The sequence below is a fragment of the Cygnus olor genome, chromosome 7 (genome assembly GCF_009769625.2).
Source record: "Cygnus olor isolate bCygOlo1 chromosome 7, bCygOlo1.pri.v2, whole genome shotgun sequence".
Taxonomy (NCBI): Eukaryota; Metazoa; Chordata; class Aves; order Anseriformes; family Anatidae; genus Cygnus; species Cygnus olor.
The window spans coordinates 30,693,987-30,712,681 of NC_049175.1; the positions used below are offsets into that span (position 1 = coordinate 30,693,987).

The 18,695-nt window shown below is 38.4% G+C and overlaps 1 protein-coding gene across 3 annotated transcripts in view; it reads right to left on the bottom strand.

The window, feature by feature from the left end:
• The window catches only part of HSPA12A (heat shock protein family A (Hsp70) member 12A), an 84,116-nt gene that overhangs the window by 30,758 nt on the left and 34,663 nt on the right, over window positions 1-18,695 (bottom strand). For all 3 annotated transcript variants that reach the window (XM_040563949.1, XM_040563950.1, XM_040563951.1), the window contains exons 2-6: window positions 17,284-17,369; window positions 14,862-14,989; window positions 8,017-8,203; window positions 7,001-7,105; window positions 4,270-4,386 (exon numbers count right to left, since the gene is read on the bottom strand). In XM_040563949.1, the coding sequence (XP_040419883.1) occupies window positions 4,270-4,386; window positions 7,001-7,105; window positions 8,017-8,203; window positions 14,862-14,989; window positions 17,284-17,369 (623 nt within the window). The remainder of the gene's footprint in view (window positions 1-4,269; window positions 4,387-7,000; window positions 7,106-8,016; window positions 8,204-14,861; window positions 14,990-17,283; window positions 17,370-18,695) is intronic.

Below are 18,695 nucleotides of genomic sequence, written 5' to 3' on the forward strand. Positions count from 1 at the left end.
TCTCTGAAATGTAAGCCCAGAAGACAATGTATTAAATAATTCTCATCATGGTCATTCTATGATGAAACTGATGTGAAAATATTAATAAATATTCAGTGTAAGAGCCAGTCAAGGAAAATCCCTAGAATTCCAGGCTCACGTGCTTAATCCTATAACCTAGACTGCCTGTCTGCTTATTTATACATGCTTACCATGCAGATAATTTTATCTGCTCTTTGTAATTGGAATATAAATCTATGTCAGAGCTCTAGAACTGCATTTCAAAAGCAACAGTTCATATTAAAAGAAAAAAAATAAACTATAATATCTCTAAGCAGACCAGCTGACTGATATTTGTAAGATTACAGGTATTTGAGGCAAGCTTATGAAAAAACACTCTTTCCTTTTCTTTTGGTCTGTCCTGAGTGCATTTTGTATATCGTGTTTTACTTTCCTATCTTACAGCTTCTGCATTCACATAGTCCTGTCAAACTCCGAACTCTTCCTTAAAACTTTATTTCTATTGGCATGTTCAAGAAATTCCAGCCTCCAGATTCTGCTCCACACTTACTGTGACTCAAGAATTTGTATTGAAACACGAGCTGGAAGAATGCCTTTGCTAAAAAGAAAGGTTCTGCCAAGAATATTGGATCTTGTGTTTCTCTGATAAACCATCTACAGTGCCTGAATTTCATTTGAAAGAGAGACTGAAAGTGCTGCTTATAGTAATACATTAAGACAAAAAAGTGCTCTTAAGACTGAACAAACTACTCACATCTACCAACATCCAATGGGTTTCTTTAAAAATAGTCTTGAATACTTTCAGAGTCCCATCCTCCCATAAGTGGGTACTTCTCTCCCTCTCCCCCAGTAATACAAAACTAACAAAACACTGAATTTTTTGTGTCAGTATGACCTCAGATAACAGAGGCGGGATCCTGGTTTTGTGTCCATATTCACACACAACTCTGATGAAGCTGTAAGTGCCAGGCCATGTTCATGAGCAGGAATTGGGCTTGCCTAAGCTGCTTAGATGGCCTAAGGCATCTTTCCATGTTGGCATCTAAACCTCAGGCCCAGTGCAGGTAGGTGCATTTGGCTGCCTTTGCTTCTGCAAGAACAAGAATAAGGGCACGTCCCACCCACATGAGCCGGATGGAGTCCTCCCACATGCTGTCTGAATGGACTGCGCTGCCAAAGTCTCCAAAACAAGAAAACACTTCAGTGATTTGAATTAATTACTCACGATGAGAGTTCTTCATGAGAATGGGATTCCTTCTAAGGCTGGTAAATACAGCACTTCTGAAAGAACTACACCAAAGCAAAGAATTTGAAACAGAAGAACTAGGATACAGAAACAAGAAAAATTAATACAGTTTATGATGCCTAATCCTTCATGTGTAGAGAAAATGGGAAGCCTGACTGATGCATCCTAAGACTCATTATTCGAGATGTAATGAACACAGATGCAATCCACCCTAATGTCTGCAGACATTCCTTTGGGAAAGTAATTTTAAACCAAAGTGGATCCTACAGGGATGACACCCTCAGCTCCCTCCAAACATGAGCAGACCTCAACAGGCATCACAGCTTTAGAACTCTCTCTGGATGTGTAGCACAGCAAGAAGTGTCTGTGGACTGTTATTCGGGAAGAAAGCAATTGTGAATCACAAAGTGAGTTGTAAAGACATGCAGATCTCTACAGTCTACCAAACGTAGTCCTTTGGGAGGTTCCAGAGAGCAAGACAAATGAGAATAAACAAATACCAGTTTCAGAGGTAACAACTCAAGTATGAAAAGTAAAAAATAAAGTGTTAATAATAAGAAAAGTACAATAGATGAATACAGATAGGGCAGGCAGGGTAACAGCAAGAAGCAATAAGGAAGTTTACAAATCTCAGTAGGTCAACCACAGTCAAGTTTTTGTAGGTGTGATAAAAAAGACATTTTATAGAAGGTTTCAGAGGAGAAAAATGAGTTAGCATTATAGATACTTGTGTCCAGGACATGCAGCTTATGTCTGAGATGACACAGACGGAGGCAACTGTAGGCTGATTCTCTGTCATATGTGAAGCAATGAAGCCCTTTAGTGGCAGCATTCTGAAGGGATGCAAAATAGGCCAGATTACAGTCGCAAAAGCCAAAGAAATGATGTTGCAATAACAGAGATGCGAACTCAGTGACAGCTTTGATGAAAGCTCAGTGGTATGTACGGACAGGAAAAGCTGTTGTGCGGACAGAATTAGCAAGATTTTGCTAGGCTGGATGGGAGGTCAGAGGAAGAGCTGTGAGCTGAAGGGAACACCCAGATTACTCATTCAAATGACAAAGCCAGACAGCAACTGGAAGGGAGAGCCATGGGAGCCCTCCAACACATTAACAGTGCCAGGCTAGCAATGGTTTGTTAAAGCAAGACATTGATGAAGAGATGTCAGAGATGCACTGAGATTGGAGGTTGGACAAAAGCTAATGGACTTTGAGTGCAGGAGCATCTACAATGCTTTTCACTTGACTTTAGGAATTCCATGCAATATTCAGATTTGACTAGACAACCATTTCAGAATTCCAGAAGGGCTGGGCTTTACATTGTGACCCAAAGACTGAAATAAGCAGTACTTTTATTCTGTTAGAGCTACATCACTTGCCACAGATTACTTCAGCAAATTTCCACGCCTCATTTCACTTCCCACTAGTTAACTCTCATCTTAGACTAGTGGTTGTACCTGAGCGTGTTTCCAGGAACAAAGCCTCTACCACTGCCTTTTCACACTTCACTCAATGCTCCAATTACCCTCATGAACACAAGCTTTCCTTTTCATAACGCTTGCATGTTTCGATAGCTAGCACCAAGGGCTGAAACTTCTGCTCTATCAGTATGCACTGGTTTGAAGCACGTGCTGGATCCAGCAATAGGAATCTGAAAGACTGAATGGCAACGCAGAACTGTCTTCTGCATTTCTGTCTTCATCCCCATTACTTTAAATATCAACCGTGTGTGTCAAGTAAACATTCAATTATTTCCCTAAATGCTTACGTTTTCCTGCAATTGATCACACACCAAGTTAAAAGCCTTGTCAGTCCTTGCTTTTTAACAAGCTTGCCGATAAAAGAACACAATCACAGACAAAACCACAGACACAGACACTAATCAACGACATTCCATTGTGCCACAAATGAGAGATGCCCAGAGATCTACCTCGCCCTGCCCTGCTCCTGTCACAGTTCCCGTTTCACGAGCACACATGCACACAGACAGCAGGCAGACAACAATATACAAAGATAATGAATGGGTCTCTAGTGTTTCAGATTTACCTACAACCGTGTCCTTCCATCAGAACTTTAAGAGTGTTTTGCTTCTGGCACTAGCATTAGCAATCCCACAATAAAGACTGTTAAGAAAAATGTTGCTCAACATTAGAGATAGTTAGAAACAGAGTTAGAAAAATCTGGGTGCTTCCCAGGAGCACTCTGCAAATTATGCATGAACTACTAGATATTTCACAAACTGTGCATCACAGATCTGCTGCCAAGGGGTTACGCAAGTCTGTGACCAAAAATAAATAAAACAAAATGCTAAATGAGTATCCTGATGAAAAGAAGAATGCATACATCTAGTATATCACAGACGCAAAGTGAATTTGAAATAAAGGACATGCAATATGGAATGTGTACATTTGTGGGGGGCTAGAGAGGGAGAAGGGTTAAATGCAGATAAACATCTTACTGGTGAAAATAAGATTTGAATTTAATTTTATACCCAGACTATCTGGTTCACAGTCTGTTCATTTCTACTGTGGGAAAATGGGAACAAGAAAAAAAAAAGTCCCACTGAGGATGCTCTGTGCTTTCCCTACTCTTCCTTATTATTTTTTATTTTTTTTTTTTTTTACTGTAAAAGCCTGTGATGACCTAAAGAAAACAACAAAACAAAACTGCATCCACTGTTTTCATTCAGCTTTCCCTTGGGTCTCAAAACTGCATCTGTTCCATGTGCACTGAATTCAGCAGGAATACAGTGTACAAGATGACCAAAACACCAGAGTGTGCAGTGAGGGACACCAATATATATAAGTAAATAGAAAGAAAAAAACTTTTAAAATGTGAATACATATGACTTGAAGCTACTGCTTTCTAGAGTTACCTTCTCTTTCAATGTTTCTAGTCTGACTCTTTTCTAGACCACTTTTATACAGTTTATCCTAGTTCTAATTGTCCCATATACCATTTTATCATTTACCTTATCAGCTAGGGCTTTAAAGGGGCATTTTTACATTCACCCTGTAACCTTACCTTGTAGGCAGCTTGTCTCATAAACTGCTTTGCAGGCTGCTTCCAAATAGCAGGCACTGTAATGACCCATCTTACTTCAGTGTTTTCAAAGTCAGAGCCTGCTTGGTCACTGAGCTCCTACATAAAAGAAAAAGATGTGAATACAAAATGATGTGTGGCAACTTCATAAGGAAACATTTTTTGCTGGCTCCAGTAACAAAAACTTTCTCTTCTGATTTTTTTTCCTGTTATGCTACTACGCCTATGCTATAAATCCAAACATTCAAATTACTGCCAACCTGTCAAGAATGCCTTACCGTGCCAAAAGCCAGGATTGGGGTTGACACCTTCTTAAGGAGGCATATAGAAAAGTTTACCGCTTAACATGAAGTAGAAAAGTTAGTTTTTCCAAAAGCAACTCATGTACTGCTGAATATTGCGGAATGTTTATATACATTCTTAGTCATAGTGTGGGATTTGCTGTTAGCCTGAAGAATTCACGCTTACATCTTGGTTAATACACAGAAAAATATTTGAGGTATTGATGAACATTATGTTTTACAATCTGGATTTTTCAATGCCATCTTTATACATCACTCACCTTTTAATCAAGCTTTTACATCTCAGTTAACAAGGGGAAATTGCAGTTGAAGCCTTAAAAAAATTGACTGGTTGCTCCTTGAAAATTTTGCTTTAAGCAAGCATTCAAGAGTAGTTTAGTTCCTTTATTGTCCTTTTTCCCCCCTTAAAAAGAGGGAAGTCTGTACTGTATTTGCAAATTAGGTGATATACTGACATGTTTTGGGAAAGGTTCCAAGTAAAATGTCATTACCATATGTCCTATCTAAATCTCCATCCAAACAGGGAAAGGTTCATAAAGGTGAACAACGGGCCTTTAGAATGTAAAAAATGTTTCTGTGTGTGCCGTGCCAAGGTGTTGTGTTTGCTTAGCTATGCTGCAGTTCAAAAATCCCCAGTAGAAAAGTAGTACCTTTATACCACACAGGGCACCAGGAACGGACAGATTACAGTCCAGAGGAACAGTTCATTCACACTGCTTGTCTGATCAGTTTCAGCATGCACTCACAAGTCACAGGGATGTGTTTTTTAACATCATGAAAGGATGCAGCCCAGAACAGGCAGGACAGCATTCAGAGTCACTAAGAATTTCCCCAGGCAATGAATGCACAGGTACAAGTCTTTGACTCAATGTTCAATGCAAGAATCCATCGCATACAGTCTTGGACAAGATAAGAATTTGGAGTTGTAATGATACAATAATTCCTATGAACCATAAAGAGCAGATTGATATCTTGCAGCAAATAAATTAATCCCATTCAGAAAAGTAGGTTAGCTTTATATCAACAAGGCTTGCTTGATTATGGCTTGGCCTAGCAACTACTACACATTGGCAGTATAATGGTGCATCTGAAACTAACGTGTACTTAATTCACATTCGACTGTATACATGAGACCTTAAATCTACAAACTGCTTAGTGGAGACGTGTATTTCACAAGAGAAGAACACATACAATCTTGTGACCCAAGAATAATATTAAAAGATGTGAGCATCGTAACATTTCAAATTGGAAATAGAAAATAAAATGCATTCGCCCTACAAAAAACAGCCACGGTAGTTAAAAAGATGGTGTAAATAGAGGCAGCACATCAGAACACAGTGTAGATTTACAAATTAAAGCTCTAACAAATGTCTGTCTTACTTTTATGTTCTCCCTAATGCTTGTTAGATTTGCTGTACAGACTTGCATTCAGGATGAGAGCAACCAACTGACATTTCACAGCATAACTTGAAATTCACCCCTGCAAAGGGTCAAGCACATGGCTGCAACGCCATAAACCACCTGTGGCTCTTTGGCACATGCGATGCAATTTAGCTGCGTGGAACAGAATAAAGTGTTGTGCAGAGGTACCCGAGATGGCTGGATAACAAATGCTATGGATCTGCACTAATGCAGAATTCCACACAGGCTAACATACTCTGTTGCTCTGTCGATTCAAGTAGCTTACACAGATCATTGCACTAACATAATTACACTATTTCCACCATGTTAGCCAGCTTGTACACCTCAGCAAGTCATCACTGTACAAACTTACAATGAGATTCAAGTCACCCAATTGTAAATCAGCTCTTAATAATCTTTCTGTTGCAAAATAAATCCAGCTCATCCAGCGCCCCTGTGGTCGACGAAGATGATGTCAGATTGGGACAGCAGAGATTGGTAGGTGCCCCCTCTGTTGTGTTTCACAATGCTGACTAACACGAGAGAGAATCTCGAGTGAACACAGAACGCTGAATTGTCCCAGTGGCTGAAGCGTGAGGGACAAGGCCAGAATCCAGTCTAAAATTTAATTCTTGGCAAGTTAAATATGCAGATTGAATGAAATGCTGAAATTCAACTCCTACACTTTTAGAGTTTTCTTTTCGAATCAACATTTTACATGAAAAAACAAACAAACAAAATATTTATCCCAACAAGAAAATATTCAGAACTCAGCATCAAAAGTGATACAGCTACTATTATTGAATCAAGTTTCCCCTGTGCAAGGGGAAAGCACGGCAGGCTACTGTGAGTTCTGCAGAGTCCACAGCCTGCCTAGAGTTTCTACAGCTGCCTTGCTTTGTTTACATCAAATACCACTGAGGTCAAAGCTCAGCAAGGTTAGAAATGTTAGGTTCACGTTTATACTGGTTATAAATATAGAGAATCTAGATAAGGAAGCATTATTCTACCTTTAATGCCTGTTCCTTAAAGAATTGCAGGGCGTAAGCAAATATCTCAAGTGCTTTGACTTTTTTGCCATTTGCAGCTGTCAGGTCCGTCTCCATGGTAAGGTTCTACATGAAAGAAAATAACTGGAAGTTATTCAAAGGAAAGGATAAACATAAAATTAATTCCCAGTGCTTGAGGAAAGGGAATTCTTCTTTATCCACCTGGCTAGGAAAAAGTGACAGAACTGTTCTGAAGAGGATCTAACTCATCACTTGAATTTCCTGGAGCATGACATTTAGCGTTTATTTTAGATTTTGTTTTTAAACACCTACCATGTCTACAAAGAACTGCAGGCAGACAGAGCAATACAGAGCAAGTATTAAGTAATTACAATAAATTATATCTGTAATTAATTGCAACAAAGCTGCATATGCAAGATATTTAATCCAAGTTAAAAGTTAAAAGCATAGATTTTTGACTTCTCACCAACACATGAAACCAGAAAATACCTCAATACAGAAAGTACTGGCCAAGTCCCAAAACTCTACAATGGTTTAGTTGAAAGACCTAAATATAATCAGCAGAATAATGTAAAATTAACAATATGATTTCCACTTGCAGTTAGTACAAAGAACTCTGGACAAATCTGTTCCTTTGCACAAGAGTTCATTATGGCTTTTACATTCTATTTCTGCTCCTTGAATAAATTTTATAGAACAAACTGACCTCTTGCAGACTCCCTACAAGGCCATCAATTTCACCCAAGAAAATTAGGCCTTGAAGATTAAAGCAAGGCAGATACTGAGCTTCTAAGATCTAGAAAGAATACAGGCAAAATACACTTGGCAAACACAGCAAGAAGCAAAATGAATCAGAATATGTTAACTGAAAAGTTTCATTTACTTTGTTCACTCTCTAAACTTAGAAATAGATCTCCTTCACATCCAGTTCACAATCTTTAGGCAAGATCTAGCGCACTGCATAGCCAAGATGATGTGAGTAGCAAATGCAGAATTATCTGAGACTTATTACTTACACCTGTGGTATGTAGCTTCATCTTAAACTTCTCGAAATACAACCAGTGCTTTGATTCACTGGGATCCAAGTCGTGGTAGAAATCTCTTGCTGCATACCCAAAGCTATGAAACTTTCTTTCTGGTGTTAAGAGGATAGTAGTTGGTGTCTTCTGGTTGGATACACCTGGATCTCCACCTTCCCATCGTCTATCCAACAAGAGAAACGTTTTCAGTAAGTGATACTAACACTTAGAGTAGTAAAAACTTAATATTGTTAGAAAACAATCTGGTAGCAGATTACACACACAGTTTTCCCCTCAGATATATTAATATTAAATTCAATCCTTAAAATACCAAAAGCAAGTGGTTTTATTCACATTCAAGAAAAGAGGACTGCAAGTTTTGTTTCAGAGAATTCAATAATTTTTACAGTTAGTTGTATAGTTTTTAAGGATATAATTATAGTGTGTCTTTGATAACAATATAGGCTTCCTAGAGTAAGCGACACACAGTTAAGAAGGAAACAGCACTACACTTACATTTTTAAACTTAACATATAGGTGCAATAAATACTATATGGAAAAATCTGCAGATGTTGAGCTCTCATTGTAGTTCTCTCTACTCACCTGAAGTTAATGGAATTTGTGTTTAAAATGTCTAAATGGTAGTAAAAATTTTAGAAAAAAATTGTCTGTCAAAATTAGAACAGACTTCCTCAACCCCTAAATATATTAGAGGCTCACTACTACCCCTTAAAACAACGACTACACCTATCCTATCTTATGAAGGTCACAAAGGCATTTTTGGGAAGACCTGATAAGTACGAAGGTATTTTGGGGAAGATCTGATAAGTACAAAGGTATTACAGTGAAAGGAACACAATGCTAGTTTCACAGACTGGATAAGGAAATAAATAAGGACACTGAACATGGGAAGACCCTCATTACTTTTTATTAAATGAAGCAGGAATTTTGGGGTGGGGGAGTAACAAGGACATACAATAAAAACCTGTACCACAGAGAGCTGTAAAATTCTGATTTTCTCCTGGCTTCTCAATCAAAAAAAAAAAAAAAAAAAGCAGAATGGAAGAACAAGAAACTCATGTTAGTGTTCCTCTTGCCCCATATAGAAATACTTTCAGCATGGGAAACAAACACTCACCAGACAAGATTTTCTTTAAAAAGCACCAGTGGAAAGTCTGGTTTATGCTATCAGCCATAATCATAATGCAGCTCAAAAAGGAACCAAGTTAAGATCACAAGGGCAACTGCATTCATTACTAAACCACATGTTGATTACTTTTTTCTAAAGATAGCAAAACACATTTTCATAATGTCCTACTGCCAAAGTCCTTGTTCTGAAGTAGAAAATGATTGCTTTGTTCTCTGGTACTTGTTTACGTGACATGGGAAGATCATGTAGAAAAAATATTTTTTTTTTCCATTTCACTCTTAGAAACAGTTGAACCAATTGAAAATTAATTGACCTCCAGATCAGGTCAGACAAGTGATGCAGACAAACAAAACAAAACAAAACAAAAGATCGATCTAAGGGGTTAATACTTGGCCAAGTAATAAGCAGCTAGGATTGGGATCTTCTTAGGATTGGGATCCTATAAACTGTTGGGAACCCTTGAGACCATTCAGCTAGACCAAACAGAACAAAACATGACCTTTTTTGCAGTAGCAGCAGTGACGGCAGGGAACCACCACATCCATGAATTTTCTCTAATATAGAGTGCAATTCCACTGACTTGAATGCAGAAACAGCATGATGAGAAGTGGAGTGTTTTTCCACCTTCACCCACTCGGAAAAAACTTTGCTAAACCTCCCTTGTCTTGCTGCTCAGCCCCACAGCTATTATCAGCTGGCAATGGCTCTGCTGCAGAGCATTTCCTGCAACCTGCTGCTAGCGATGTACTTGGTTAACTGCAAACCCTGTGAGCAGGTCTTACAGCTAACATATGGTTCCAACGCTAAGAAGTAGGGGTCCTGCAGCCCACAGGCAGAAAACGCTGCCTCTTCCACCAGAATGTTACATCCCACACACCCGCAGTGAGCAGAGAGGAGACAATCTGGTATCTTTTTCACTTGAAATCATTAATGATTCATTCTGAGTCACTGGTGGGAAATTCCATAAATAGGACGTGTACTTAGCTGCTGGCTAATAACAATGCCTCTTTATTTTTCTTTATGGCTCGGCACATTTTCTCTTTCTGGAAGAAGCACCCATAACATGCACTTTAAATGAAAACAAATTGATGCTCTGTAGTACAGGCTGAAATTTTCAAAATCGTCTAGAGAATTAGGTGCTCACTTCTTGATGAGTTTCTAATGGAAATTAGACGCTGTAATTGTTCAGCATGCGCTGAAGCTCTCAGCCTGGGTTACTGAGAACAGAATGGGAAGTCTGACTTTACCGTTTGCAGTCAGAGCTCTCGAAATATTCCTGTGTGACATCTCTTCTAGAAAGAAGCAGCTGCAGTCAGAGGCCTGCGCACGCTAGCACCTCGCTGCTGCGCTCTTCTCAGATGGAGCCCTAGCTTCACTCCAGTTAACGGAGGCTTCTTTCAATACCATCAGCACGGCTAGCATTTCAACACTTCTGCTTGCAGCTTTCTTTTGTGGGTTTGATTCAGGCAAAATAATAGTAATAATGCTCCCAGGGAAGGAAAAAAAAAAAAAAAAAAAACATCCGTGAAGAGCATGACATAATACAAACCAGCAGCACTCCAAATGCACGTGGGAGATAGCTCCTCAAAGCAGGGTCAGAGCTAAAAACCTATTCAAACAGAACCTAAGTTAGACTTCTGCCTAAATTTAGACATCTGAGACCAGTTCCTAGGCTGACAAAGTGGAGCAGCTCAACAGAGCAGATCAGTTTATAGCCACTTAGGATCTGACTGTATATCAAAGGTGAAAAGAGACGAAAGGAAAGCTAGCGTGGAAAGGATCACAAGGGTACAGTAAGGTTAGAGAAATGCCCTTCCTCACACATGAATCTGGCTAACAGAGGAAAAAGAAAGATCCTTGCAGAGTGATGAGAATTTGATCCAGGGCTGCAGTACAACAGTCAAGGAAATAAAGCAGTGGGGTCATCACGTGTAGCTGAACGCCTCGCAGAGTGTATGCACAAGAAAAGCAAGCGTGTGTCAGCCAAGAATTCCAATCAAACGGGGAAGAGAAAGAAAAAGAAAGATTCAAAATTGAGTTATATTGAAAAAAGACCACATTCTCCCTCCTACCAAATATAGCCTGCAATTTGTTTCAAAATCACGTTTGTCCATTTATTTTTTCCTCCATCTGTGAAATACTTAAATTCAGTTTGTTGCTGTTTAACCAGCAGACAAAACACTTTCAACTACACGTAAGCGCATATAGATCAATAGGAGTTTTTCAGAACTGCAACACCTCACATATTGCCTTCACAGGAGAAGTTATTCACCAGTTCGACAGCACGGAGCTGTCTTTCATTAGGGCTCTGGCACTGCCTTGCCTATTGAACTGCTTACTCAAGTCCTGGCCAGATTGCTGATACCCATGTACTCAGCCTCAAGATATGCAGAGAATAGCACTCCTTGTAACGTGTACTTCTACTCCGCAACAAGAACCTGAAGGTAACCACTACCGTCTTCACAGAACCTGTGGGGAAGGAGTTGGCAGGCATGAAATATTACCTAAAATTAACAAAACTGCAACAAAAGTTATCTAGGCAAAGACACTCATCGATCATCTAGAAACCCGTGCCCAACTCCAAACACGTGCTTTAGGCCACTGAACTCAGGGAGGCAATTCACAGGTTTAAAGCTAAGCATATGCCTTAAAGATCTTTGTTAGGTCAATGCCTATAAATTCCTCCTTTTAAGTACTGGGCATCACAGCAAATTAATAAACAAAATCATGTTTATGACTGTGTGTGTATACTAATTTCACAACCAGAACTGTAACCTCCTAACACTACCGTCTAACTTCAGACTGAAGCCCTGTGTGTTCGCTCTTTCACCAAAGCAGGACCTTCTAACTACACCCACCTCGCCCTTCACTGAGACACGTACAGAAAAGCAGCTTTGTTAAAAGGCAGCCAGAAATCAAAATGTCTGGAAAGGATCAACACTAAGGAGGAAAAGCAGAAAATATGTTAGGAAGCAAAGACCATGTATCATTGGTATGCTTTATTTAAATGTAAACATTCTCGAGTACGGGTGGGAAGTTACATTTAGTCTGTAGAAATATTTGTAAGTTATCCTACATGTAGGCATCATTATGTAGAGAGTTTGAACCTCTTAATACATTCCAAACCACTGAAGCCTTATTCTGATACATACACAATTCTCTTCATTGAATTTCATGATTTCATCCGTATTTACATATATATTTCATAACTCAATTTCAGCTATATCTTCCCAAAAATCCATCCCTGCCAGGAATATTTTATAAACTTTTTCAGTAATTCACAGACAGAAGTATGGGCAACGTTTTTTTTTGTTGTTATTGTTCGTTTTTTTTTTAATAAAAAATATTTTTTTTTATTAAAGTATTTTCCATTGTTTGGAATAACTACTGGAAAACTGATTATTTTTTTTTTAAATCCAAGATGCATTTCTTCTTTTTAAATTAGTTTATTTAACTTCTTTTTAAATCAGGATCTCACATAGTATCTATACAGGTCTGAAATCACAGTCACACTCCCTTTCTTTCATGAGAAAAAATATGGTGTTCTGAACCGCAGGAAGTAAACTATCATTTAAGATTTGGAATATACTCTCAGCTGGCACCTAGATTCCAATATGTCAGCAATCTACCTCAGGAAGCCTGGTACCCTGGAAGGAGAATCAAGTTTGTAATTAGATGTAGAGGAGTGTGAACCAAATGGCAAAATGAGGTCCAACAGGTAAAATTTTGAATCCAAAGGGTTTAAGGGACATTCCTAAAAAAAGAAGGGATTATACATAGTAAAAGATCCACAGCAATTATAGGAACAAGATATATAGGACTTATGTACGGCTCAGAGATGTCTTCCCTCACTTCATTCATTTGGTTTAAGAAATGTGATTAATTATTTGCTGTAAAGGGAGAACAGGAATTGATAAAAATGGGTTCTGATTCCACAGCCCTGTAACCTGGCAGAAGTAGCAACGCATGGCCTGTCCTTTGACTTCTAGCATCAGGCAGCTTCCCATGCCATTAGCAGAACATTAGATGGATGGGATGCAAAAGGAGTCCTTGAAGCATTACTTGTTCTTATTGAAAACAGCAAGTACCTTTGCCACTGTATGGCCTATCATTCCAAAACCTACTTCCCTTTAGATAGTATTTTCCATCACCCAGTTGTGCCAGACCTCTCTAAAATACTTTGCAGCCACATACAAGGTGACTGTGCAGGCTGACTGCACAATGAATTCTGTCTGCTGAGATTTAAAGGCCTGCATTCAGCTAGCAACTTTACTTAGAAAAATTACAGTATATCACAGTGGACTTCAGCAAGTTAATCTTTGTGCCCCTTCCTTCTCAGCATTACAGTGTAACAAACAGCACATTACCTACTGCTACAACAGCAGCTTTGTTGAAAGAACTTCTGTGGCCTAAGCTCATACATACCTCGTTTATGCCTTAAATTACCTATACCTTGGTCTCATTACAATATAGGCATTTTAAAGATACTTTAATAAGAATTACATAAGCTTTTAGTTATTTTTAAAAATCCCCCAAAATATCAAAAACACTACAGAAATGTCTTGTGGTGCAACCCCTTCAGATACCTGTCATAATAGTTTTTGCATTAGACTTATATACGTGTGATTGCATTAGACTTATATACATCAGAATCGTAGAAGGAAAAAAAATAGGATTGTTGCTTGAATCAATCAATCAATCAATAAATCACATAATAGTACCTGAATTTTGTCCCTTATATATGTACAATACAGAACAGAATTCACATCTAACCTTAATTTTCCAATGTACGCCTTTCGGTTCCTTATTTTCCAGTATCACTGGTTCATTAACAGGGATTTGGCTCAGATTTAATGCTAAAAATCAGCCAAATGGACTACCAGTTTGTGGGTGCAAGTAACTAACTGTTGTATAACACAACTGTATACAAGCACGATTGAAGCAGATGGGCAGCTGCAGACAACTTACTTACTCACTTTCCCTGGGCTCCATTTTATTTACTATTGCTATCCTGCTCCTAATGTGTTATCTATCCAGGAACACTTGAGAAAATTACATCAAGTAGCTTGCACGATGCTCTCGGATCCTGCTATGCTGGCAAAAGCAGTTACCACTCCCCTTATTTGCCAGTAGTTGCTTATGCATCTAAATGCTATTAAACATGAAGAAGCCATTAAGATCTTAAGTCTTTTGTGAAAACTGGACTTACACACCTATGATATTACCACATGATGACAAGGTAGATGACAAGGCTATTTTCTACTAACATGGATTTGCCAAGTTCTGTATGCACCAGAAAGTCAAACATTTTCTTGAATGTTTCCCTTGAATATCTGCTTCCCCACCCTGGGAAATGCCATGTTTCTTTTTATAAATGTGTAGTTTCTCATAATCTCACAGCAAAGGCCATCACTGCTCCCTAAACAATTCTAAATATTCGCTAACCTCTCCTTTTATTGATGTCATCTTACAAACTTAGCAAAATAACAGAGAGGATATTCTCACATCATTTATTAAAGCAAATTAGAATATAACAAGATGCAACAAGAAATTATAGCCACGACAAAGGCGTACACTGTAGCAACACTACAGAAATCCAGACCCTTCAGGGTACTGCAGGAAACAGCTACAGCTACTGCATAGATAACTATAGCCCACAATCGAAAACTAAATGCTGCATTGCAGCCCTTACCTCATTACATGAATACATTCTGGTTCCTTGGTGAAGCTGTAGGCGTAGCCACTGGATGTTGTGCCAAAATCAATAGCCACAACAACGAGAAATAACTGTTCTACAGCATCCTCTGCATCAGAGTCCTTCTGTTAAATAGCAGAAGCAAAACAGACGCTGAGTCATTGATTAGAATAACTGTAATCTGTCATATCCTTCAGGATTTCTGCACTCTGAGACATGCATACCTCTTCAAAGGAAATAAGGAGTTCCCTGAAGCTGCATTTGTGAACAAAGTTGATGCCAAAAAGATCTATATTCCAATCGAAGCAGAAATTTAATATACAATCATAGATTTACTGGAAGATATATCATAGATATGCTGGAAGATATTTTATACATTTTCTATTGAATCACAAGTTTGTCAAACTCATTTCTTGGAGTAGCTGCTATCCTATAGCATTAAAGCTTATGGCTAACAACAAAACCAGTAACCTAGTGGTTTGTTGTGATTTTTTTTTTTAAACTGAACAATTGAAGGATATGTTTATATCCAACAATGTATTATATTTGGGGTTTACTTAGTGGTTCTCGGAGTTACCTAGGTCATAACCTTGACCCTGAGATACCACTACCATTCCAAAGTAGTAAAGACAGAACCACCCAACATATAGCAATAACCTTTACATCCCAAAATAATTATTTATCAATGAGGAATTTACAAAAACCTTCTTTTGGAAACACTGTGTATCCTTTCCTCCTGCCTGTGCTAGGATGTGGGAAGTTGTTCAGCTGCTTATAGATAGGAGGACTCATATTCACTGTCTCTCCTTTTACCTGTAATCCTCCAGTCCCTGAAAAGCACAGTCCAAGGCAATGTGGGAGGGTTAACTAGAAAAAGTGAATGGATTGTGGCACAAATTGTAATGATGTGATGTGATATAAAGCACCAACTCAATTGTGCCACCCCCAGTATGCTTTTGCCTATCATAACACCTACATAAAGAGGCATTAAGTAACAGTAAGGAACTGTTGTTAAAATGCTGATAGTGGCTAAAGTACTAACAGCTCAGCATGCCAGGAAGAGAACAAGAAGCTGGAAATACTGGTGAAAGAGCTATGTGCTTCAGGCAGGCAGATGGTGAGGGAGGGTAGTACACCCACCCACACATGCACCATCTTGGCAAAATCACCATGGAGCAGAACTGTTGACCCATAAGTATACGGGACATGTTTGAATCCCCCACCACTGCTGTTCAGCCTGTACTCTCGGCAGTATTTCGAAGCAATTGGTATTTTTACAGAGGAACTGCCAGATGTCCTCTTTCTGTGAGCAGTGTTCCACCATCTTCCTCACTTATGTCCTGTGTCCTCACAGCTTCATGCCTGCTACTTCCAGCACCTTTCTGTTGTACCCCTACATTTTCCAAAATCATCCGATAGGCCTGCTATTTAAAATGGAGAAAAGAGCATAATAAGGTTTGGTCTCTAATGATGGAAGACTTGTTTGGACTTTCCTAATAAATCTTTTAAACCAGAGCAATATGCATCTGTAGGTCTTCCTCAAGGAGTTCAAGAGGCAAATCTAACTGGAAGAGGATATCACATCATCAGCGTGGCAGAAATAAGAGGTGGAAGTTCTACAGTATGTGGAGAAAGAAAGGAATGGAAACTAGATTTATGAGCAAGAACTCAGGAAATCCCAAAGAAGGATGCTGTACAACCTGTACATGATTCAGAAAGCTAAGAAAGAAATCTGATAAGGATAGCAATGTGTTCTAAACACGATCTCTTGTGATATTAAGAAACATACAGTGCATACACTGTGTTATCGATGATGCAGATGATCTTAAAAACAAGTGGGACTCAATTTTAATGGGAGTTTCTCAATAAAATGAAGACAATGTTTAAGAGATTAAAACACATTAAGTACATGGGATATTTGCTTGCACCTAAAAGCTTACAGAGGTGGCTATTTTTCTTAGGAAACTAGATCAGTTCTATTCTGAGCTTCATTCTCTCTCTGCTGGAAGAGATTCTTTCGTCTGAGAATTCAGATTATACTACTACTGTATTGTATATATCCTTTTTTCCAAACAAAACGAGTATTTTCAGGTGCTGCCTAAAGAAATCAGTGAAAAGACGGGGACAGAACGTGAGAATGCCGAGGATCAAGTATCCCCTCACTTTGATGTAAAAATATACAGGAACAAATCTATTAGCGTAACAAGTAGACAAAAAAAGCAAAACCGGGACCCCAATGAAATAAATGGGAGCTCCATCACTAGCTCCAGTGGGACCAAAATTTAATTTTCAACTATGGATAGCATAAAAATGATCAGCACAAGGGTAAATTACAGCCTTCCAAAGAAACTACTTCCCATGGAACAGGCAGGAGAAAGCCATGTCAACAGACAGAATATATTAAGAGTGCATTTCTTACCACAATATGTGATGGAGACAGTGGAGTTATTCCAGGATCTCCCAAACTTTTGGCTGGTGATGAGTAAGTAGATGTGGAAACAGCATCTGAAAGTAAACAAAAATTCTTTAGCATCTGTAAGCAGAGTAAGTAGGATAGGCTAGTTGCTTTGCATACCGTTACACAATTTTCCTGTTGTAACAAATCTGCTGAAAAAGAAAGCAAATTCCACAGCCTCCTCATAATTTTATTTATTTTTTCCCCTTAGAATATGGTAAGAGCAAACTGCAGCTTTACTTTTAAAATGTTTGGCCTTCCTGACTAACTCCCATTCTTTTGCCTCGTAAGTCACCATGTATAATTTCAGAAGCCCTTCTAAATATATTGAGAAGTCATAGTTGATACAAATGGCTTTAATACCATACACTTACATTAATAGCCTAGGATTTAAACATGTGAATGCAGAAACTAAACACAAGTTGAGATAAAAAAAGACTAATGTGAAGAGAAAAAGAGCAGTTCATATCAGTTTAACAACCCAGTAAGAAAAAGTTGCGATTATTCCCTTATGAACCTTTATTCTTTAACCTTCCTAATACTGTCTCTGTTTTTATTCTTCAATATGCTCTGCACAGAAACATTTTGCAGCTGTTAGTATTACTGCAGGACAGAACCCAGCTGGGAAAAAGGAAAGTATTATTAACAAATCATCAAAGAAATATTTCTATCCTGCAGACAATACTGAAATTTCATTTAAAGGAACATACCAAATAAATGACAAATGTATTTTTCTTTCTTATATTTACCCTATGATGACAGAAAATGAAATAGTTCAGTAAAATAATTAAGCACTGATGACTCAAATGATTTATATCTAATATAATCTCATGAGAACTGCAAAAACTTATCATCACAATAAATATTAAGCAACACATTTCAACATATTTTTATCCAACGTACTTGTAGGTTGGAATGCACACAACGAAATGCATATTTAAGGATGGCAAGAAATTCCTAGGCATAGGACTGTCAAGTCAGAGCGTTAATTTAAGATAACACAGGAGCTGTCCTGCAAGAAAAGACCTTAGGGCTACTTAATGAAGAATCCTGTTGTTCCTGGTAATCAAACATGTGGCTTCCCAGGGAAGACGCAAAAACTTTGCAGTAGACAACTGCAGGATAATCTGCCCACAGGAAAAGTTTCCTCCAAATCTTAATATTGCTCTTGAAACAATATTTACTTCTATTCAAGTTATAATATGTATGCTGAGCTTGGTATTCAGAATCACTTACAGAAGGAGAACATTCACATTTCCTATGCAAGTTCTTCAAGAATATATTACATTACTCCTTTTGTGGTAATACAGAAACCCACAGTCAGCACAGAATCCGCCTGTGACAGCACAGAATCTGCTGGATTCATTAAGCTCTAT